General features: G+C 37.3%; 1 protein-coding gene across 1 annotated transcript in view; it reads right to left on the bottom strand.

Annotated features, from left to right (window-relative positions):
* Positions 1–2219: 2219 nt before the first annotated feature.
* LOC102856372 (exportin-1-like) overlaps positions 2220–25036 on the bottom strand; it is a 33991-nt gene continuing 11174 nt past the window's right edge. The window contains exons 4-24 of the mRNA XM_006880962.1: positions 13304–13365; positions 13043–13087; positions 11655–11836; positions 10903–10951; positions 10703–10822; positions 9909–10037; positions 9050–9208; positions 8294–8491; positions 7506–7644; positions 7135–7316; positions 6894–7050; positions 6646–6809; positions 6372–6506; positions 5966–6149; positions 5528–5634; positions 4764–4958; positions 3678–3846; positions 3327–3461; positions 3085–3244; positions 2895–2991; positions 2220–2487 (exon numbers count right to left, since the gene is read on the bottom strand). Of these exons, the coding sequence (XP_006881024.1) occupies positions 2341–2487; positions 2895–2991; positions 3085–3244; positions 3327–3461; positions 3678–3846; positions 4764–4958; positions 5528–5634; positions 5966–6149; positions 6372–6506; positions 6646–6809; positions 6894–7050; positions 7135–7316; positions 7506–7644; positions 8294–8491; positions 9050–9208; positions 9909–10037; positions 10703–10822; positions 10903–10951; positions 11655–11836; positions 13043–13087; positions 13304–13365 (2915 nt within the window). The 3' untranslated portion in view covers positions 2220–2340. The remainder of the gene's footprint in view (positions 2488–2894; positions 2992–3084; positions 3245–3326; positions 3462–3677; positions 3847–4763; positions 4959–5527; positions 5635–5965; positions 6150–6371; positions 6507–6645; positions 6810–6893; positions 7051–7134; positions 7317–7505; positions 7645–8293; positions 8492–9049; positions 9209–9908; positions 10038–10702; positions 10823–10902; positions 10952–11654; positions 11837–13042; positions 13088–13303; positions 13366–25036) is intronic.

Here is a 25036-nt window from a genome sequence, read left to right as displayed (position 1 = left end):
GCAGAGGGATGTGGATGTGCAGACGGAAGGGGAGAGTAATCATTGGGATGTACAATTTGATGGGTGGGGGAGTGAAATAAATGGGAAGAATCTGTTCAAATTTGTATTTAAATGTTGTAAATAAACTAGTAAAAAAATAAAAAATTTAGGCGAGCTCTGGTGGCAAGAAGCTACATGGTTCGAATCCACCAGATGCTCTGCTGGAGAAGGAGGAAAAATCTCCTCCTGTACCAGTCAGATCTGATTTGTTGGTACACACACACACACTTACTTTAAACAAACACCCACTTCACACAAGAATTCTGAGGTGAAAAAGGTGGCACTGACCATAACATAGAAGATTAAAAACTGCTGCACATGACTACTTCTGATGATTTTTTTATAACTACAATGAACCATCTAGGCTTAACCTCCTGCTTAAATTAAACGGGTGAAAGGGGGAAGAAGAAATTGGAAAACCTGTTCTATGCCTCATAGAAATTTTTGGTATTTAAAATTTGGGATTTTAAAACTCAAGGCACAGGCATTCTATCAAGTTACTATAAACGTATTTAACACTGAAAACATGAAATGTAAACTGAGCAGCTCCAATTCTCTTCCCCCCTCCCAGGTTATAGTTTAATCTAAGAGGAGCATCCCTGTATTGCTCTCTTTCCCCAGCCCCCTTTGTTCTGCTCCTGCCACATCTCTGCAGGATTTCTGTAAGGAGTATCCGTTTACTTGTGTCTCTTGCTTAGCCTTAAGGTAATGCCTCTCCCACACCCATTTACCTTTTAACTAGAGAGGAGAGCATCTCCTTCCCAAAAGGAGAGAGTCAGTCCAACTGTCCCAATTGCACTTTGTTTCATGAAAGCAGGTGGCTTATCAGGGCCATGCTCATGTTACACAATTGCTTTTACTTCTAAAACATAGAACATTTTAATTATAAAAAAAGATGTTAACAGCATTAAAAATCCCAGTGCTTCAAATTGGTTCTTCCCTATCCAGTCTTGCTCGGTAAGTGAAATTAGAAGGGATCCAAATTTTATGTGGGAAAAGAAAACCAGAATGGGGAAAAATGATGAAACACACTTGCTAAAACACAATCCTCCTTTCTCAGCAAACCAGGAGTGTTACATGCAGTCTAGCAACCAAATCACAACAGCTCAGAGTGGGGACCACCAGGATTTGCTTAAAGATGGTGGCCCTATCAGGCAGGTCTGAATGTGTCTTTCTTCAGTCCTAGCAATAATCCAGTCTCTTAAAGAAGGTTCAAGGAGTTTCCCAGTCCAGGGCACTAAATCAGTTAATTTTCCCATTCTAGCACACCTTTATTTTACAGATTTGTGCTTGCTGCAACTTTGTAGCTTTGGCAATGAACAAACGGGTTCACAGTGGCTTGAGGTCCTAGCTTAAACCGAAATAATCACTGTTATGAATACAGGAATAATTGTGAGCCACTAAAGGGAAAATAAATGTAAACCAAGTTTATTTTGCTTTTTTAAGTAGTGTTCTTAAAGCACTACAGCTTGGTAAACAATGTAAATTAGTATAAGTCATCTCAAAAGCCAGAGTTCTGTTTTGTTTTTTAATGAGTTGTTAAAAAGATGCAGCCTATTCTAACAGGATAAATATTTTTAACCATTTCACTTCGAGTTAATGAAGGCTCACAAATGAGCAACACTCCTCATTGAGGAAAACAAAAAGCTGTTGTCGACAAGCGACAGCACACACACACAACCAAAAAGAACTATGTAAAAATAACTGTGTTCCCGTAGCATTTGAAGTTGCTTTACAATGGGATGATATGCACATGATCTTGCTGCAAACTTGCCATACAGACTGTAATACATGGAGCCTAGACAAACACTTCAGTCCAAGAGGTGCTATTACTTCAGACGATGCAGCACTAGAATCCTTTTAACAACGCAATTTGTTTTACTCATTACCTTTTCTTCTAGACTGAAATACAGGCTAGAAAAAGAAAATGCTTCCTAATTAAAAATCAGTATTGTTTACAGGAAAAATTGTATAACTTGCATTAGAATTTACAAGTATATGTTCAATTGAATTTGCCTCCTCCCCAATCCCAGCCACAAAATGGGCATGAAGTAAGTTTTAAAAAAATGCCTTAATTTTTAACTTCATGCAAACTAAATAAAGATGACTGAAACAAAAGCTTAAACAATGGAAGGATATTTCACAGAAAATTTCTTATACAAAAAACACATAAGAAAAAGGGCCACTAGGTGACATTTTAATTTACAAATTGGCATCATTTTGGTCGACAAATATCTAGATGCTGTTTCCTTCTGCCAACGAGAGTTGTACAGAGAAAAAAAACCCAGCCTGATTCGGATTTTAATCACACATTTCTTCTGGAATTTCATGTGGATTAAGGATGCCAGGGACAGACATTTGAAGTTTATGTTTCTCTTCCTGAGCCTGTCTAAGGGCTGTTTCTCTTTCTTCCAAAAACAGATCAGATGTATCTTCACCTGCAAATTCCTGTGAAAACAGGGTTAAAATGTCAATGTAACAAATCTTACTATCTCTCCCCATGGAGACATAGCAACACTGTTTGAATTTATAAGAGATCTATTAGAAAAATGTTTCTCTGAAGGGTAATGGTGGTTCTTACACTGGATCAACTGTCTACATTTATTTATTGGTCTTGTTGTTAAGTGCTAATTTTGCAAGACACATTTTAAATGATCTAGACGAATTTTTATTTACAAGTTTTCAAAGTCATTAAAAACTTCCAAGTCGTAAGTTTTTCTATAAACCAATTGTGAGTTGCTGAGTGGTACAACTATGCATTACAATAAAAATACAAGTTTATTTCATGAATAAAACCATTAATTTTACCATAAAAATATAATTAGTCTTATATTTCTGTGTTTGCAAATATTTACCTTTATTTGTACTAGGAAATCCCTAAGGTGTTCCTTAAAAGCAGGAATATCCTGATTCAGGCTGAAAAGTCCCGTCACGAAGAGCTTAACTTGAGCACTGTAAATGGAAATATACCCATTTAGTAAACATGGTTTTTAACTTTTCTTAAGACAAAATGTTTGTGGTTGATTCTTTAATAAGCATATTTACTCCTGTAGATGAGGGAATGCAGACTTGAGGAGATTAGCCACATAGTCCTGGATAAACATCTGGTTGTTGAGTGGATTTCCAGGGTTTAATGGTGTATTAATTTTTCCTTCTTCCACCAGATTAAACATATAGGCAAGAATCGATGCATGCATTGTCAAACCTGTTGATAAGAAAATGATTAGCTACATAATGTGGTGACACATGTACCATCTAACACTTTTACAACTTTTTTGTATTCTTACCAGCAGTATGTGAGGTATCTGTCACAACAGAGAAAATGTGCTGAAGAATTTCACAAAAGTAGGTCTGATAGAAACTCTGTGCGGCAGCTTCCTCTTGGGCAACGTTTTGTAAGAGTGTGAAAAGGATCTGTAGGCCTGAAACACAAACAATGAGGGTGATTATATATGGAGGATACTCAAAATACTCAGCTATTCTCAAACTATGCAAAAGTCACTCAGTCAGAACACATGCTACAGTGGTCAGAATTGTCAATTTGTGGTGGTGTTGGTTTTTTTAAAAAAAATCAGTAACTAAGGGTTAGGTGAAATAAGGTGTGCTGTAATATTCAAGTGACAAAGGAACAAGTTTACCTGTATCTGCAACATTCCTCATAGTATGTTTGAAAGCCCAAATAATGGAATCCAAAACAAGTTTAAATTGTGCAGGTGGAATAGCCAGAAATGCTGGGAAACAGTGAGAATTAACAGCCTGAAGCAGCAAGAAAAAATTTGTTCTGTGCTCAGGATATTCCTCGAAGTCCTAAAAATAATTGGCAGGAAGAAAACAAAACTTTGAGAGTAAGCCCTTAAGGGAGCTATGCAGTCATCACGCTGATGCAAACACAGCTAACTACAACTCTGCAGGTCACTGCACTTTCTTCATGGGATGTCTGGTGGACAACATCAAAACACACTGCTTACTGAGAGGCAAGCCCAAAGACAAGACAATGACGATGAGACTAGCTCCTTGCATCGTATGAATCACCACACTAAAGAATGGAAGGTTCTCCCAATCAGTAAGGACTTGGCACATACAGAGCCCTGGTAGCCAAGTTAGTGGTAGGGAACTGTAGTAAATCAATTTATGATGAGCACTTGCCTCCCAAGAGATTTAGAGTCTCTGAAAACCTGCTGAAAGGTCAGGTATGAGTTGGTTCTGACTTTGCGGTATTCACCACCACCACAGGGTGGGGAAAAAGCCCGGGCTAATATTATAAAATTGTGGACATGTACACTTCACTTTCATGAGTCTTTTTCTTTTTGGCTTATATTGTCTCAACTATAAAATATAATTTTTCATGGATTTTTATACCTTTCTTCTAAATTAACTTTTTTTTTCTATAATTATATTTTATTAATTTTCATAAACATTTACAGATATTTTGGGCTTCCACTCATTCATTGTTGCACTATTCTCTCTACCCTCCTCCCAGTTTGTTCTTGTCCAAATGCCGCAGTGCTTGTCAAAGCCAGTTCTGATTAATCTTCTTTGTCAGTGTATCCTTTGCCATTCCCTATCACTCCTCCCTGAGAGAGATATAGCAAAACTATTACTTCCTTCATCTAAATTTTCAAATATTTAGTTTGGCTCCTTACTGATGGGCGGCTACCAGAGCTCTCCCTAGATTTCTAAAGACCGGGAATTTCTATTGTATAATGGCAAAGTAAGCAACATACCTTATTTATCATATTTAGTGTGCATTCAAAAACAGCATCAAATATTTGTGGTATTTCTGCTGTTATATGTCCTCCTAACTTGTTGACAATGATAGCCATCGTACTAAGAACCTCTGGTTCTCTAGCAGCTGGGACATTTCGCTGATAATCTATGAGAACAGCATCCAATAGAGGAGGAACAAAATTTTCTGCTACCTGTTGGGGGGAGGAAATTGATAAGAAATTAGGCCATTGTTGCCTATATGACTAAGATTTTCTCATATTCTTTTTAGTAAGATTAAAAAATAATACATAGCAGTGATGTTTAAAATAATGTCATTGCTCCCAAGACACACTAGTATGGCTGAATGAAGTTTCTAAGAAAACCATAAATGTAAGATGAAAGACAATGGCCAGTTTTGAACACAGTTCACCTTTCAGAACTTGTATTAGCAACCTTTACAATTCCTTATCAACTATGTTTCCTGAGAAAGTATTTCATTACCAAGAAATAATACTCAAAAACCAAGATTATATAACTATAAATCACACACTTTTCAATATTCTTTCAAATAGGACAGGACTTTTGCTGGGGACAGAATGTTACCACGAAAGTTGCATGGTAGTAAGAACAAAACATTCAAAATCTTCAATATGGAAACTACTCACTATTATTAGAGGGAAACGAATTAGAATTCTCTATTGTGTGTGTATATATACATGTACTAGAGAGACAGTGCATTTCAGAGAATTCAAAATCAACTTAGAAAAGCCCTCTCACTTACCATCTGTGGATCATTGGAGCGGCTTACCCATCCAGATATTAACTTTAAAGTTTCCCTCTTCACTGTCCGCATACTTCGTATCAGTGGTTGTTTCGTAACCATCTCACCTGAAAAATATAATCAAGGGGAATCTAATGTGACCAATAAAATCTTACCAGGGAAGTTCTGTGTATTTTTCAGGTGTTTATTACCTTTAAAACCGAAAACTTTAAAGACAATTTTTAAATAGGTGTACTAGCAATTAAAACGTTGCCGCAAATGACGGCAAACGTGTTTCTAAGTACAGTTGTCAATTTAAAAGTGTGCAGCAACGTGTTAAGAAATTAATTTTTTTAAGATTCGCTAGAACATGTGAAGATGAATGTGAGAAATACTAAAGCAGTTTATGAGAGAATAAATTTATTACTCAACACTCCAGAAAAATTCAGAAGTAACTACCATTAGCTTGGATAGCTGCAGAAATATTTTCACTGAGGCACTTGTATACATTAAGCATATCTAAATAAATTCTTCCAAGTTGAATTACAAATGGGTGACCAACAGCTTTGCAGGCTCGCACATTTGTTTTTAATATGCTACCAAGTTGCTTCACTGTTTCAGGATCTTTAAGTATATCCACATTCTGTGAAAAACAAAACAACAAAAATCCTAATTACCAAATGAAAATTCACTAAAGCAATAAAATGTCCTTTGCCCCAAACCATTATGCTTTATAAGCCTAACTGTTATCAGCCAAACAAAACACAAAAACATGCAGGTCAGACATACATATCCCCAACACAGAATTCATTTCCTGGTCTCCCTGGCTGGGAGTGTGGCTTTGGTAAACGGTGCTAGCACTTACTTTGGTGGCCTGCTGGATTATGCTGTCCCACACCTGGTTAGGGAGCAGCATGTACTTTTCTATCAAATGCTCCTGCACTGTCTGGTCTGTCTGTGCACCAATCATGTACCCCACAGCTTCATAAAATGTATGGACCTATTTGGAAAGACATTGTATAGTCATACACTTTAATACAACTGACAGACAATAAATATAACAGACATTCTTTATATTCACCTCACAGATTCTGATCAGTATCTTTCTAAGAATAACACACGCTTAATGTTTAACATACCTGCTGAGGCTGAAGATCACAAATAATAGTGTTTATGTTGTTCAAAATCTCATCAATAAATGGCATCACTTCTCCAACCTGCACCTGAACGAAATGTCTGCGGCATTTCTGTGCTATTTTAATGAAAGTATCACAAGCCATATCTTGGACTCCATCGTGGGTCTCTATGAAAAAGACCAACACAACACATTCATCTATTTTGCTCAACAACAAAAAGGACCACAGTAAAAGAAAATAAAGAGACTTACCATGCATAAATTCAAACAACTTGTTAACGACAGTCTTCAAAAATTTCCAGTGAGCTCTCAAAAATCTTGGATACTGACCTACTATATACATGATATTTGATGCAATAATAGCTTTATTATCTTTGCCTCTTTTCTGTTCACATAATCCTAATAGATCCTGTAAAATAGACAGAATACACATCATTTATAATAAAAAATAGGTTCACTTGAAGGGCCCATTTCAGCTAAGTCCCTTGTTTACCTTTATTACAGTAACAAGAAATCTTTTTTCATCCTCTTCATGCATAGCTCCACTAATGGAGCCTATTGCCCAACATAATGTATTCAAATTTTTCCACGACCACTCTGTACCATTCACTTGATTGTGAAGTTTCTCAGTCATAATTCTTTCTGTGTCGACATAATCCAGATGAGTAAGGTAAACTAAAAAGAAGGGGGAAAGGTTCTGAATTTCTCAAATGTAAAAACTGATGAGCAAAAAGAACATTGATAAGAACAGCACATTAACAGATTTAGGGATGACAAGAACCATAATGTCTAAAAATTACTTGGCACCCATAAAAAGTTTACATTATCAAGGGAAAAATTAGGTGACTATTATTAGCAACTTACCTAATGTTTCTCTCATATTCTTATACAAATTTATGGAATCTGTATCCTTCATGAATTCTCTCACAACTTCTCCCTGATCATTTTCGACAACCAACACCTCCTCTGGTTTAGCCATACGACTAACCATCAGTAAACGGACCTATTCAATAAGAAACCAAGCAATACAAAGGTGTTTTTATTTGTAAAAGAAGAACCCCCCCACCCCCAAACCCTCCAACCACATTAAACTGAGAAATGCAGCCTCTTTCCAAATTAACAGTACCATATGAAATAGATTCCCCATCCCCCAGAGATCCTGACTGATTAGGCTATAATCCATTTCCAACATAGGTTTTCATTTTTTCAGACAACTCACAGGGGATGACAGTTTTGATAACCCAGGGAGCTCTGGTGGCCTAGTGGCAAGAAGGTGCACTGCAATCCTGAAGGCACACTATTTGAATCCACCAGATGCTCCTCTGGAGCAGGAGGGGCATTTTCCCCTTGTACCAGGTAGGATCCAGTTTATGGTACACACATACAAACATAGTAAAATTAGTAAAAACAGTTTCTGAAAACCCACACTTTGAGAACTACCGTGCTTAATAAGTCAACCTCTACTATATTTAGACCAACCGCTATCATTTTCTAGTTTTAACATTCACAGTGAAGATGTCATATTCTCACTAACTTGGGCAAAATCGTCCTAATGTAATAGCAAATATTTCATTCAAAAGATACACAAGGAAAAAACCCCTCAAAACAAACAAACAAACAAACAAACATCCACCCACTGACTTTACTGTTACCTTAGATAACACGGGCAAATAGAGCTGTCTCCTGGGTGGAACATCAAAATGCTGACTTCCAGACAGCAGTGGTGAGGCAGATGTAGAAAACGGGCTTTCTCTATAGAGTTCAGCTGCCAAATGGTTCCAGTACTCAAGACAAATCTTAAAGATTTCCGTTTCTTCTACTTCTGATACCAACAACATATAATGAAGGGCCTATACATAAGACAAAAACTATTAGAATAATCCATAGACATTATTAGCCGTCTCAAACTCTTTGCTACTTTAAGGAGGAAGCAATTCTCTAACAGAGTTGATCAGTGAATGCTTTTATCATTCTCTCATTAAGTGCCAAGACTGACCTTTAGTCAAATAGCCAAAGGTGAAAAAAAAAAAAGCCAAGTGTTCACGATAACTAGACTTATGATGGAAATCTAGACAGGTAATAAATCTCAAGACTTATTGGTCTCAGAGATTAATCCAAGTACTGGTCCCTCCTGGCCAAGGACATCATGCTTGGAAAGTTAGAGAGAAAGAACCTGGACGAGATGGACCGACACATTAACTGGGATAATAAGGTGTTGGCGTCAGAGAGACGACTCAGCAAAGGACAGGTTTGGAGTTATTGCACATAGGTCGCTATATGAGTTGCAGGTGACTAGATGGTACATTGTAACAACAACTATCAAAAAGTAGAGCAAAGGCAAATTTTTAAAGAGTTAGTATAATATGCAGAAAAGAATGTGAGGAGACTAAAGTGTCGCTAAAGCTTACCTCCATCAGAGTCTCCCTGAGATTTGATCTTTTTTCTATAAGCTGGCCATGTTCTTTAAGGAAGGTGCAGAGAAACAAACTGAGATTTTGAATAAAGTTCTGTTCATCATCTTTTCCATTTGAGTATGCAAGTCGAATGTTAGTATTTAAAGGAAGCATCTGCGAGTTAAACAGCGAACTATCAGTCCACATCGTAACCAAAACGCACTATTAAGTCTCACGTGTTCTCCTTACTCTAATGTTATGCGTATGATAGCGTTTTCTACTTCTGTGACTTAGTCTTTGTCTAAGAATAAAACTATACTGCAGATAGTAAGAGAAAATTTTTTGCTGCAGAGCTGGAACCACTTCAAAGTTGACCCTCCAATAGGCTTCTTGAGGCTGTAAATCATGTAAAAGGTTCCCCACCTTTCTCCCATGGAGCCACTGGCAGACTGCAACCTCTAGAGACCCTTTTGTGTTGTAGCAGTGCAACTCTCCACACATGATGCCATTAAGTTTCCTAAAAAGTACTTGTGTGTGCTTTTATGTCTATATCTGTATTTGTATAAAAAAAGACTCACCTAATTAATTCATACCCCAAACATACATAGTACAATTAACTTTTTAGATCATTTCATATCTATCTTAACAAAATTATACTACTCACTTAAGAAATAATCTAGTATAATATAGATAAGCACTAACGTGTGTCTAAATATTACCAAAATATATGGCCATGATATGCTCAGAACCTTTAGATTTAAAAGAATTTTCACAATGCTTACAAAATTTATGCTTGCATGGTTCAATTGTAAGCCAACGTCTCTTAAAAAAAAACAACAAAAAAGTTTTGAACCAAGTATTTGTGCAATATTACCTTTTTAAGCTGCGTCATTGTCATTGTAAATAGTATTACAAATTGCTCCGAATACTGGCTTACACTCACACCAGCAATTTCAGTGAGGCACTTCAGAGAGACATTTCGAAACATTGGAACATTCAGAAACTATTTAAAATAAACAAAAAATGTCAGTGACCTGAAAGGTAATTTCTTTAAACTAACAGAGGATCTCTCTACCCAAATAGGATTTTAAATCAAGAACACAGAGGTAAACAATATTTAATTAAAAAAATATCTAATAGTAAGTAGTTTTGAAGCAAATTTTGCTTTTATATCTTAAAACCTGGAATGTTGCTTACTAACTTTCCTAGGCTTTATTTTACCACATTTAGGGACATGAACCCTTTTATGAATATTATTAATGGGCCCAAGATTTTAACACTGCTTTGAATTTTAGTTAAAAGAGTATTTAAACTTGAAGGAACATTACAGAGCTTGATGTCATATGGTGCTCCTTCAATGTTATCATAACAAACCCAATGCCACTGCTTTCCAGTCTGTGGAAACTTACTTCACAGTGATATGTATTCAACTGAATGCTGGTAATATTAAACCAACTGATTATTTTTCACATCAAATTTGTGAATTACACGGTGGCTGAAACAGGATACCAAGACTATCTAAAATAATTTCTAGATTAAATTATTACTTTCTTTAGAGACAAAGTTACATTATAAAAGCAAGTAAATTTTTATCTATTGAGCTTTAGAAATGAAAATAAGAGCATCTGTCTATTAAGTGATCAATATAATGAAAATATTTAACCATACCTTATAAATTAATGTGCCAATTAACCTGGTCTCAAAAATATATCCCAGTGGAATCCAGTTAAGAAATCTGAGTAACGTTTCCAAGGTTGCATGTACAAGCGGAGCATTTTGAGAATTTTCCTGCAACACACATACACTTATAAAGATTTAACATCCTATAGTTAACTGTTATTTTAAAGTAAGAAATTTCAAGCACTTACCATCACAAACTGACACAGCTGAAATATTTGTGAGAACTCATTGCACATGCTATTAAAAAAAAAAAAAAAGACAGTAAATGTAAACACCTAAAATAACGTTATCAGAATTTACAAAGCTATCAAAGTTTATTGTCAATCAAAAAGAAAGCATTTTGGGATTTTTTTTGGATGTGCATTCTTTGTTTTACTTTATTAATTTTAATTAAGAAGGTAATTTTTAGTGGAATAATTTCAACAGACTTCTTCAAAGGAAAATGGCACAGGACCAAATCCTTAAGTCTCAAACTCAAATCCAGAGGGAATTCCTTTGGAAGCTTGTATGAATAAAGTACTGTGTTGCTGATGACTAGATGCAACTCTACCTACAGTTTCCCTAGTTATGCACTATAAGTCAGCCTGGTATGTTCTTAGGGAACTGACAAAAAGCAAGGCTACTAAATAATCAGGGCATAAATGATCTCCTCATGGTAACTTGATCATAAAAAAGACCGTACGTTTTTTGAGAACTCTTGAACTGTAACCTTTCTGCAGAAAAAGTGAGAGAAATCTTTGGGAAATTTCAGCCAATAGTACAAAGACTACTCACCACCCTACAGAAAATGGCCAATACTGGCCCCATGTTGCAGTCATTTAATCTGCATTCTAAAACCATTATAAAGAATTAAGCACATCAATTCCTTAAAAAACAAAAACCCCACATTCCAAGTTATCTGAGAAATGATTTAAATACACTGAAATAAAGAATTACTTGCCTGTCTTTCAAATGCTTAGCTTTTACTTGTGTGATCTGTCCACTAGAGAAATCAAACACTTCTTCACTTAAGAGCTTAAGAATCACCATATTATTCTGACAGAGGCTTTCACTGGTCCTACTTGCTCCCACAATGTCGCTGATAAAAGTTGGCCAGTGTTTGGGCCATTCTTGCTTCAGTATCTAAAATAAGATATTACATGTTATTTAACTTGTCAAAGGGAAAAAAAAAACCCACAAAAAAACAATACCCCAAACAAAATTTTTCTCACCAAGGAACTGTTTAACTACAAACCAGGTATAATTATCAACCAATTTTTTCATGCTTTCTTAAAGCAGAAACAGAAATGTGGCACTCTCCATACCTAAACTGGGTAGAGTATACAACACACATAAAATGTCTGCTCAGGTCCCACATAAGCTTTTGTATAACCTAAAAAGTGGTCTAATCTGGTTCACACAGGTTATCATACTTGCTTAATAGATACATGTGCGAATTATCCTGTAACTTCCAAAGGCTTACTCAAGAATCTTAAGACAATGTTAAAGGGACAAAATTTTTCCTGTATTTTTTTTAAACAGAATATATTAAGTCAACACAGGAAAGATAAACATGACAGAAGTACTCTATATTGGGCCTTGAAAAACAGCATGGGTACTAGTATGTAAATTTTAAAAAAAGGAGGTGCTGCAATTAGAAACAAACTTTCACCAAATGTCTAAAAGACTGAGAGGTTTAAATGTATTATATTTCAATCTGTAATCTTCATTTTCTAGGGCTACTGCATTTCTAAAGAGATATTCATCAATGGTGCTGCTGCTGGGTACCCCCAGATTCATCCCAAGTCACTATGATCATGTAGGACAGGACAGACATAAAGATTCTGAGGCTGTAATTTTTAATGGAATGATTGCCGAGTCTTTGTTCCTATGGAACAATGATAAACCCCAAAGTTAAGCAGACAAGTGCTCAAACCAGAGTGTCACCAAAGCCTAAAATAATGAAGTACCATTTTTCATACTAACACCTCCTCATTTAGAGGTGAACAAAGCCCTCAACAACAATTGGGGAGTGTAGCAGAAGAATCTTTTTGTTCCTGTAAACTAATTTCCCAAAAGACCTTTGCTCTGGCAAATTTCTTTACATACCAAATAGAAAATAGGTAGATAAAGAAAATTCACCACAATCTAAGCAACAGACTTAACAATATATGATTAACTCACAATAAATTATTGTCAAACATATGGTAAGGTTATTACAATCACTAGACTGCTATCATTACTTCTGAAACAATCTAAGCCAATGAACCATTGAGTAGGTTTTGACATTCTGCATAAGTAATAAGTTCAATGAAGCATTTAATTCTAAGGATATTGTGAATAGCTCACCTGAACAAGAATCATATTTAGTTTCCCGATATATACCTTCTCTTTCTAAGGAAAGAAAAAAATTAGATTAAATGAAAGCCTAAAATATACATCATCATCATAATAATACAGGCTCCGCCTAGGAGAAAGAATTTCAGCTCTATTATAAAAGATTATACAATATATGTTTGTCTACTCACAACAAAAATAGGAATGATATCAACTCAGAGACTCAGTAACTAAACAACGTTACTCTCCAAATAATCTCCAAGAAACTCTTACCTCTACACAAGTTGGGTCAGATGATGTCTTGATAATGAGTCCAACAACATATTTTTTAATCCCTATAAAAAAAATTGCACATGAAGGATAAAAATATATTGTTGGACATTATGTAACATGCTAACAAAATATCGAGAACCACAAATAAAGTCAGATAATAGATCCCAATCTCAATGTTAGCATTAAAAAAAGGAGAGCCAATTATTTTATTGTAATACTGCTTTTGAAGGTCTATTATTTCCCTTTAACAGAACACAAGTTAATCACAAGAGCTTTCCCAAATTATCTTAAGATACTCTTCAATGTCACAGAAGTACATAAACCACTTTACCAAATAGGTTGAGTATCTGTGGTTTCAGGATATGAAGCACCCTAAAAGACTAATTATATATTCATATTTTTATGGATCCAAATAGCAAAAACTTTGAATAGGCATCAGTGATGGCTGTTACTGTTTTCTAATTTATACTCATGTTGTTGTAACTGTTGTTGTGTACTGTTGAGTGGGAACCAACTTATAGTTAATCCTACATCAGGTTTTCAGAGGCAGTTCATCTCCAGGAACAGCTTGTTGGCCAAGAATCGTGTGCTTTCATGATTGCAGTGCACCTTCTTGAAGGCCACCAGAGCGCATTACACTCTTCGCATTAAGTTTCAGAATTTAATTTTCCTCCCAAGAGTCTGACTCTTTACAAGAGTAAAACGTCTTTTTAAACTTTTAAGACATCTTCTATTTTAATTTGCTGAGCCATCAACATTAATTCTATAGGTCCTTCTAGGCAAAGTTTCTTAAGTACCAAGAGGATTAAAAATGTTACCTTTCATTAACAACTTCCAATGCGTGAGGCAATGCTGCTAACGGAACCAATTAGCTATTCTCACAAAGTAGCATAAGGACTATAAATACTACCATATCTGTTTAAGTATGCCTTTTCTACTAAATGTTAGAAAATATTTTCCATTTGCAAAGCTTTCGGAATTTGTAAATGTGAAGCTGTGTGTGTAAAACTACCTCTCAAATTTGGAATTTTAAAGTCAATTTATTCAATTAAATGGAATGAAACAGCCAACTCAAAGGTAGCAAAATGGTCATGTAATTGTAAAAGTTCCTTCTATTATGAGTTGAAGTGTTAAAATTACTCTTTTATTATCTATGATTATAGTTCATCAGTATTTAAAAACAGATTTTATTAACCAAGACAAACCGGTCATTCCCTCACCTGAAAAACAAAAAACAAAACCTTTCCTAATTGTGGAAAACCCTTCATAGAACGAGTGTTACTGCTTAACAATGTAATGGTGAATTAACTCCACAGTGCCATAGAACTGAGCTGACCTTGATTCCCAGGGACACTATGTGGTACAGAATACAAGAGTGCACTACAGAGGCTGCAAGGCATCTTTGTGAGACCTTTCAGAAGCACTACCAGGCATAGTACAAGAAAAATTTACTTCCTCAAGGTATGTTATCAACCACAAAGGTGTGAACAGTTAAAACATACTAATAAATGTATCCTCCTTCCAAATCACACTGCTTAGGCATTGTTTCCTTCCCTTAAAAACAGAAACTACTTAATCTCATTCTAAAAAGGGGGAAGGAGGGCCCAAACAAAACCAGCAAAGATAAAACACATTCTACAACTGACCTAAAACTCGTAAAATTAGCAGGGATACAAAACTAAGAATTCCAAGTTATCTCCTGTTAGAGAGACACAAAAACCTGTCATATAGAACGATCATGACAAAGGATGAAATGGGAAATGTGAATAAAGTGTGAGTAGTTCAGTTGGTAGTACTGATAAATTTCTTGTTTAATTCTTATTACTATGGTTATGTAGGTTGCTAATATTAGGAGATGGTGGAGGATCTGTATGAAATTTTACAACTTTTCTTGAATTCTAAAATTATTTCAAAATAGTGAGTGGCTTTGTAAATAGACACAAAATAGCCAACTGTTTAAAAAGGAGATTTTGATAACGCAACACTTAAAAGAATCAAAATATTTTAAGTGATTACTTAGGGAAATACAAACATCACACAACACTGTTAGGAAAAATTACTTCTTATGTGCTGTCAATGTATGTTAAAGCCACCCCCCATCAGTACTCTAGTGGTGTACTCTTTCGTTCTCTTGTAAAAACAGAGACTGTGGTTATGTGCCGTGAGTCACGTGCAACTCACAGTGACCCTATGTACAACAGCCTAAACCCTGCTCTATCCTGCACCTATCTCACTGTCTTCCACACACCTACTCCCATTACCCCAAATCACTGAATCAATCCATCTCATTGAGGGTCTTTCTCTCTTGCTCTGTTGCCCTCCCCCACAGCATGAGGTCCCTCTCCAAGGACTGGTTTCTCCTTGCAGCATGTCCAAAGTATGTCAGATGAAGCTTCAGAATCCTTGCCTCCAAAGAGCAGCCTGGTCTCACCCTCTCTAGGACAAGGCTGTTTGTCCTCCTAGCACTCTATGGTATATTCAATATTCTTCTCCAGCACCAAAGCTCAAAGAAATCAATTCTCCTTTTATCATTGCTAGTCACTGCCCAGCTTTCTGATGCATACCAAGTAACTGTTAAATACCAAGGTCTGGATCAGGTACACCTTAAGTCTCCGGGCTAACATCATTGCTCTTCAATACTCTGGGAAGAGGACTCTGACAGCAGACTTTCCCAATGCAATTCTTCTTTTGATTTCCTGGCTGTTGGTACCAAGAATGTTAACAATCTCAATCTCTCCACCACCTATCATAACTGCCCAGCTTTCTAATGCATAGCAAACAATTGCAAAAACTGTGGCCTGGATCAGGCACACCTTTTATCTCCAGACTAACATAGGGTGAGGAAAGGAATTCTAAAAAGTATAATGTATTGGCTAGCTCTGGTGGCCTAGTGGCAGGAAACTGTACTGCAATCCCAAAAGTGCTCAGTTCAAATCCACCAGATGCTCTGCTGAAGAGGGAGGAACAATCGCCTCCTGTACCAGTCAGATCCAATTTGACGGTACACACATACAGACAATGTTTAACAAAGACCTAAATACAACCTACGGTTTTCAAGTAAAACAAACCCCTTACTGGATTAAGACTCAATAAAGATTGTCATTATCAAGGATTTCATTTTATTTACTGTGCATCTGTAATCCATACTCGTGGAAGCAGCAGTCAAGCAATCAAAAGACATGCAGCACTATAGTGCACCTGACTCGAGCCATGGCATTTCATGTGTATGTAAAAGACTGTAGCAGAACTGTGTTGCTAGCAGAGAATATGGAATACACCATGACCTGCCAGAAGAACTAATCCTCTCTTGGAAAAAGTATGACCAAAGTTTTCATTACAAGTAAGGATGTTAAGAGCTGCCTCACAGCTGCATTGCAATCCCAGAGATATGCAGTTTGAATCCAAGAAATGCTCTGCTGCAGAACGAGGGGCAATCTCCTCCTGCATAAGTCAGATCCAATTTGATGGTACACTGACAGACACAGACACACACAGACTCTCTCTCAAGTAAATTAAAAATCAAACAAAAAAAGTCACCTCACACCCGAGGTAAGGTAAGGGGGGGGGGGGGGGGAAGGGAACCACACGCGGGTGGGATATGCTTGGAGAATCCCAGAACATTTGATCCTTCTAATGCGAAACCTATACTTGGACCAGAAGGCAGTTGTCAGAACAGAGCACGGGAACGCTGCATGGTTCAAAACTGCAAAGGGTGTATACCAGGGATGCGTTCTATCTCCGTATCTTTTCAACCTATAGGCAGAACAGATTATCCGGGAGGCTGGGCTCTATGAGGAGAAATGTGAGGTCAAGATTGGTGGACGATCTATCAACAATCTGCTTTATGCGGATGACACAACCCTGCTAGCTGAAACTGAGGACCCGAAGCACCTGCTGCAGAAGGTCAAGGACTGCAGCCTCCAATATGGATTGAGGCTCAATGTCAAGACAAAGATTCTCACCACTGGACCAATTGGCAGCATCAGGATAGATGGTGAAGAGATTGAGATTGTACACAGCTTTAGTTTGCTTGGCTCCACAGTCAACACTCTAGGCACCAGTAGCCAGGAAATTAAAAGGCGCATTGCCATGGCAAAGTCTGTTGTTAGGGACCTCTCCAAAGTACTAAAGAGCAATGGTGTCTCTCTGGAGACTAAGGTGCGTCTGATACAGGCCATGATCTTTGCAATCACTTGTTATGCGTCAGAGAGTTGGACAATGACCAAGGAGGATAGAAGGAGAATTGATGCCTTTGAGCTGTGGTGCTGGAGAAGAGTACTGAGAGTACCATGGACGGCTAGGAAAACAAACCGATTCATCCTGGAAAGGGTTAAACCGGGCAGCTCCTTGAAGGCAAGGATTCTGAGGCTATGTCTAACATACTATGGACATGTTGTATGGAGGGACCAGTCCTTGGAGAGGGACATCATGCTTGGGAGAGTGGAGGGACAGAGCAGGAAGGGAAGGCCCTCTATGAGGTGGATTGATTCAGTGACTGGGGTAACAGGGATGGGTGAGTCAGAGGCAGTGCGATTGGCACAGGACAGAGCAGAGTTTAGGGCTGTTGTACATAGGGTCGCTATGAGTCTCAAGTGACTCAATGGCACATAACAACAACAACAATAAACAGTTAAGAAGAGTGTCAAAGAGAAGGCTCAAACAGCACCACACAGAAGACTGCCGGGATGGCACCTAACAAGTGTGGTGCAGGCCTGCATTCGGCTGCCCCGAGGGCTACTGGGAGCTGGAACTGATGGCATCTATTAAGTGTCTTAGACTGAATGCAAGATTATGATGATGGATTCTGCTACAAATAACAAGTGTCTAAAGCCACCAGTGTAGTCTCAATCTAGAAAAAAGAGGACTTGGTGATTTCTTTAGGGAATGAGAAAAGTTCATCAGATTGGTCATTACTTTTTTTAAAAACACCAAACTACTATTTTCTCTTTGCAGAGACAGAGAGATTAATCCGTAGATGGGCAAAAGATGAAAACAGGTAAAGAAAAAGGTGTTAAAAAACTGGAAAGCTCCCAACACGCAGAAAAATCCTCTCATTATCATTGTTCTAGATAATTAGTAATTTTAACTCCATGTCATATCTTTCAACATATCAGAAATGTACCTAGACACTTTCATTTTAATACTGTCCACACATTTATTCTTCTATGCCTAACTCGGAGAGGGCTGCTTAATGTTAAGCAGTTGCATTGCCAACCCTACGGTAAACAGTTCAAATCCACCAGATGCAAGATGTGTACTCTCTCTTGAGCAATTTACTGCTGATTCTGAAAACCCTGCTGGAGGATCAACCGTGAGTTCTTCCTTGATGGATGGTACACAACATGAAAATACCCAACTCTGTCCTCAAATGTCATCCTTCTGTAAATCTACCCAAAATTTAAAAAATTATAAAATTTAAAAAGATAAAACAATGGTGTCAAATATTTACAAATGGCAAGAATAGCTAAACTTTCTTGCTAACTGAACAGAAAATGATACATTTTAAGTCTCTCTTATTCTTCAGCTACTAAAACCTGTATTTTCTTTTTCAAAGGAATTAGGCTCTGTCAGTTTAAATCTCTTAAAACAAGGCACCACCACTAGACAATTTAAGTCAGTAAAAATTATCTTTAATGTGTAGTTGTTGTTGTGCACTGTTGAAATCAACCCAAAACTGATCCTTTGGTGGGTTTTCACCGGAAAGGTGATTCACAATGTGAAATTACTAGTTTCAAATTATTCTGAAAGTGTATTGTAAGCTGAGATAACTTAACGGGGCGTTTGAGGAGCATAAATATCTTCCCAATTAAAACACCATCAAGTTTTTCAATGGACTCTCATACTGCTTTAGCAGTCCTAAAATCCCTTCCTCAGGCCATGCTTTTATCAACAGAAAACATTTTTACTGAAGTTTTTATTTACAAAAAACAGCAGCTATGTATACCTCTCCAAAGAACTAAAGAGCAATGATGTCAGTCTGGAGACTAAAGTACATCTGATACAGGCCAAGATCTTTGCAATCACTTGCTGTGCATCAGAGAGCTGGACAATGACTAGGGATGATAGACAGTCGATGCCTTTGAGCTGTGGTGCTGGAGAAGAACAAACAAGTTCATCCTGGAGAGGATGGAATCAGGCTGCTCCTTGGAGGCAAGGATTCTGAAGCTTTGTATGACATGACATATTGCAAGGCGTGATCAGTCCTTGGTAAGGGAGGGTGGAGCGACAGTACAATAGAGGAAGGCCCTTGAGGTGGATTAATTCAGTGACTGGGGTAATGGGGGTAGAGATAAGACTGGAATAGGATAGAGCAGGGTTTAGGCTGTTGTACACAGGGTCGCTATGAGTTGCAGGAGACTTGATCGCACATTGTAACAACATGAATATTTTATTCAAAACAAGATGCACTAGAGTGAAAACACCTTATCAGAAAGCAGCATTAATCCATGTATCCTCACAATCCAAATTTATTTTATTTTCCAAACTAATTTCAACAAAGATGTTATTTTTTACAAGTTATTTTTTCAAGCCTATTAATATCAAAGAAAATACAAAAGCTATTTTTTATTAGTTTGCTTACAAAGTTTGTTCACATTGTGTTTCAGACTGTTCCTCATTCCCATTCACTGTTTCAGGGTATGACCACCGTCTTTTCAGGTCTGTACCCAATCTTTCCCATTTCCTTTAGGCCCTCCCTCCATCCAGAAATTCTACAACTCTCTGGTTTTGTCCCTACCCATTCTTATCTCTCTGCTCCCACCACTCCCCCACTTGGATTTCCATACATGTTTTACTAGTTTTCCTTCTACAGTTACAATAATGGTCTTATGCAGTATTTGTCCTTATAAGATTGAGTTGGTTCACTCTCTAGTCTCTCCCAAATTAGTCTTTCTTGAAATCACTGCTCCAGAGTGTTGGATAGCATCCCACTGTGTGAATGTACCACTTTATGGTCTTATTTTAAATGAAAACCTGAAAGAATCAGTAAGTCAATTTAATTTCCAACTATTTAACATCAACTTTAGATTGTGAAAAAGATGAGATTTAAATAAATCTCAGTCTGATCTGAATCCCCAAAAGGCTGAGCTGATATCACTTGGTTATTTTACTGGAAGGGCTTAAGAAAGTTTTCCTAGTTCATGTAAAAAACGCTCACAGAAACCACCAAAAACTACAAAATTCATCAAGAGAAAAGCTAGGAACACTAATCTAGACATCCTAATACACAGCATCAGCAGTCTTTCAAGCATAATGAAAAACTTACAACCAGGAGAGAGAAAAAAATAGATGAACAGGACCCTCTAAGAATCAAATCTCTATGTACATTTAAAAACTTCTCCAACAAATAAGGATACCTGCACAATGGGAAAAAATAAGGGACTTAATTCTAAAATATATAGACTATTCAAGCATCTCAATGAGAAAAAGGTAAATAATCCAATCCCCAAACGGGCAGTGGATTTGAACAGACAATGTGACCAAAGACAAACTTCAGATGGCAAACACACACATTAAGAAATGCTCAAAATCTGTAACCATCAGAGATACAAATAAAAAAACTGAGATATCATCTCACCCCAGCAGTAAGAGCAAAGATCAATAGGACTCCAAACAATAAATGCTTGTGAGGTTGTGGAAAGACTGGAGCCCTTATTCACTGTAGATAAGAGTGTAAAATGGTGCTTTCTCAAAAAGTTGGAAATATAAATACCATTTGACTCAGCAATTTTACTACTGGAAATACACCCTAAAGAAACCAGAGCCACACTCAGAGAGATGTATGCACACTCACGTTTACTGCTGCATTATTCACAACAGCAAAGACAGAGAAGCAACCTAAGTGCTCCTCAACAAATGAGTAGGTAGGAAAAACTATGATATGTTCAATGGAATACTATACAACAGTGAAAAACAATGAACTTGTAAAACATGAAGGAGCCTGGAGGACACTATGCTGAATGAACTATCTCAAGTCACAAAAGGACTTTCCAAACACTGCATTAACATAGCCGTTATAGGACTGAATGGGGATGGTGGATGGGGAGAGAAGGGGGAAGGAGTAGATAGATAATGAACACCCCATAAGAACAGATGAAGGGAAGAACTGTCTGAAAGGATTATGTAGTGCATTATATATCTGACACGATCTGGAATAGGGGTGCATTGCAGGTTAGGCTAGGTAGGGAAGGGTCTGGGAGAAAACATTTAACACACAAAAAGCATTACCAGACAAGTTGCAAACCATGTGACTGTAAAAGCATTCCAGGTGGTGCAGTACATATGCATCAGGCAGTAAGCCAAAGGCCTGGGGGCTCTGATCTTTTGCTGAGGGAGAAAGATGGGTGGCTTTCTGCTACAAAGATTTACAGCTTTGGAAATCTGATGCAAAGATGCTTTGAGTCAGAAATTAACATGTCTGGACAACTACTGCACAGGGCCACTGCTGTAAAACAGGACTGATACCGGGGTTGAGGGAAGACAAGAGGATAAGGGAGAAATGATGTATACTGCATTGAAATAGATGAGTGATAGAACTGTTTAAAAGGGATTTATGGGCATTATTTTCATGCCATGAGTCCAGAATGAATGCTCCCCAGTAGAGCGGACTTAGGGGGACAGATTGCATAACAATGAAAAAGTTTTTCTTTTACTTTTCAAGGAGAAGAATGAATTGGTGGAGAGAGGGTGGGCACGGAGAAAAGTGCAACCATGAATAAATAGAAACGCTAAGTCTCTGTAAACCTCCATTAAAATTAATTTTTAAAAAAAGCTATGAGAACATTAAAAAAAAAAGAAATTAACATGCCAGGAGTGGGTTAACAAATGCAAAACGACAAAAAAAGCAAAATGGCGTTCACTCCAGTTCCAATCGCTGTGCAAGAAAATATCCAACTAATTTAAGATTTATGTGCTTGTTTATTCTCTAAGCCAACATCTGTCCATTTAAATGGCCAATACAGAGCTTCCTTAATACACTTACACCTTACCATTTAAGGGAGGAGCTCTAGCAGTGTTGTATTAAAGTAGTTGCACTGCTAATCTAAGTCTCTGAGAGTAGCCTAAAACAAGCAATTTTCAGTTAACCATTCATACACATTTGTTTCTACATGAATATCAATACCTGTAATAGAACTGCTCTTTCCCCAACTTCATGCCTATAATGCAGATTTGTTTTTCTTTGATATGCATGTCATCGCTAAGTGTTATTATGCAGATCATCCCTCACTTCTCCCCTTCATCTCTTAACGTGTTTATTACCTACTTACTAATTCCCCCTTTTCTGTCCCCATTCCCGTTAACCAAAAACATGGTCTTGAATATTTATCATTTTGTAATTGATTTTTTAAAAAGTCATAGTAAAGCATTTTATTTCTTTTATCAAGTACACTTTATCTCAATTAGCGTAAAGTCTGCTATTTGCATCCATGTTAAGTGGTTACTTAGCAAGTTTTTTTAGTTTTAGATAGTTCCTAATACCCAAATAAGAGACAGGTACTATTCAGTATTTACACGAGTGGGTAAGGAGTTCTGGTGGCACAGTAGTTAAGGCATTAAGCTGGCACCAAGGAGGTCTAAGACAGCCCTCCTCTTCACAGGGTCGTTTAGATTCATCTCAATGACATCTAGACAATTCTTCAATGAACTGCAAAGCCAATGAAATCTCAATCAAAAATGAGAACAAGCGTTTGAGAGAAACAGTTAAAAGTTTTGAAAGTAAAGAGACTCTTAATGGTTTTCTAACTTTGAGGGCTGTGTGATCAACACAGTACAGCACTGGCTTAAAGACAGATTAAAGAGGCAGAGTGGACAAAGTTTTCAACAAAGGCTGCTAGAACTAGGTTTCTAATATATGTATTTTAAAACAACCCTCAAATCTTATACCAGACAGTAAAATCTATTTTGAATAAATTATAAATCTTAACCCGCTAAGTGTAAAACTTCTCTAAAAAGACAAAATATCTAAACAGATACTTTACGAAGAAACTTATGCTATTATGTGCTGTTGGGTTTCAACTGATGTGCAGCTGAGCCCTCCAGCAGGTTTCATGGATAATGTTATATGCCATCGAATCACCTGCAACTCATAGATAGCAACCCCATGTCCAACAGCCCTAAACCCTGCTCGATCCCATGCCAATCTTACTGTCTCTGACACACCTTACCCCCATTACCCCAGTTACTGAAACAATCCATCTCATCCCTAGTTTTCTTCTCCTGCCCTGTCCCTCCACTCTCCCAAGCATGATGTCCCTCTCCAAGGACTGGTCCCTCCCTGAAACATGCCCAAAGCATGCCAGACCTCGAGATTCAGAATCCTTGCCTCCAAGGAACAGCCTGGTCTCACCCTCTCTAGGACGAACCTGTTTGTTCTCCTAGCAGTCCATGGTGTATTTGGTTAAAAAATCGAGTGTATATAGTTTAAAAACAACAAAACCATACAAACAACCCCCTCATGCACACAAAAATCACCTATCAAATGACATATTTTAAAATATGCAATTCATTATGTATGACAAGAGGACCCTTAGAAAGACAGAAACTGACAATGCAAAAAATTGAAGCAAACAATGTACTGAAGGTGTGACTGTCAACACAATGGGGGAGCTTAAGCAGGGGAATGAAGAGATTAGTTTTGCTTAAAAACTAATTTTTTTTAAAAAAACCTAATTTAAAATACTTTATGGTGACTATATTGTAAAGTACACTCAAAATTGGGTTAAAGAGCCTATTTAGAAAGCTATTGTAGGTGAGCTCTGGTAGCCTAGTGGCAGGAAACTGCACTGCAATCCCAGAGGTGCACGGTTCAAATCCACCAGATGCTCTGCTCAAGAAGGAGGAACAATCAATCGCCTCCTATACCAGTCAGATCCAATTTGATGGTACACACATAAAAAAAAATTAATAAAAAAAGAAAGCTATTGTAAAAAACTTCAGAAGTAGAACACGAGTAAACGGTTTACCATCAGTAACTTTACTAGCCCCTTTTCAGTTGATCCACATATTTAACTTCAAAAAAATGCCCAAATCATGACCCTGTCACCTCAAACTTATTTTCGCAGTGCGTCCACTCTTGTTATTCAGTATTAACAGACTTGTTATTTCTCTTAGAATGATGTGTAAGCCCCAGCTGAAACAGTAATGACAAAGTAACTTTAGGTACTTTAATACTCCACCTACATTTAAGATAGGTTTGGAAGTAGTGGCATCTACTTCCTAAACCACAAGCCCTATGAACTAGGAGAAAGGACAATCATAAGAAAAAGGCTTTAAGCCTTTTGTTCAAAGGGTCGCTGTGAGCCTTGCTCAACTTGATGGTAAACAACCACCACCACCACCTATGTTACAGCATTAATGTGCTTTGTGTTTGTTGAGGATAGGGGAAGAAGTGATTAAACCAATTTCCTTAAGCCAGCCTCAATAACCACCTTTTCTCTTCCAGAATTTTCAAACATTAATAGATTCAAAAGTTTTAAAATTTTGTGCATGAGAATAGATAGATAGATAGATAGCTAGATAGATAGTTAACACTTGGAGAAACGTATGGACTTAAAAAAAGATCCTTGTCACTGCTCTTCACCTGGCCCTGACCATCAGGAGGTTTTGGGAGGCTGTATGCTGCAAAGGAAGATCTAAGTCTTCAGCCTGAGAGGTGCTGTCTTTGAGTTAGTTCATTTCCCTGAACTAGGCCACCAGAGCTCCCTGTAATAACCTATTATAATCACAGTATTTAAA

This window comes from Elephantulus edwardii, unplaced genomic scaffold, assembly GCF_000299155.1.
Source record: "Elephantulus edwardii isolate Elephantulus edwardi_28Jun2011 unplaced genomic scaffold, EleEdw1.0 scaffold00011, whole genome shotgun sequence".
Taxonomy (NCBI): Eukaryota; Metazoa; Chordata; class Mammalia; order Macroscelidea; family Macroscelididae; genus Elephantulus; species Elephantulus edwardii.
This window is presented reverse-complemented; position numbering and strand designations above follow the sequence as displayed.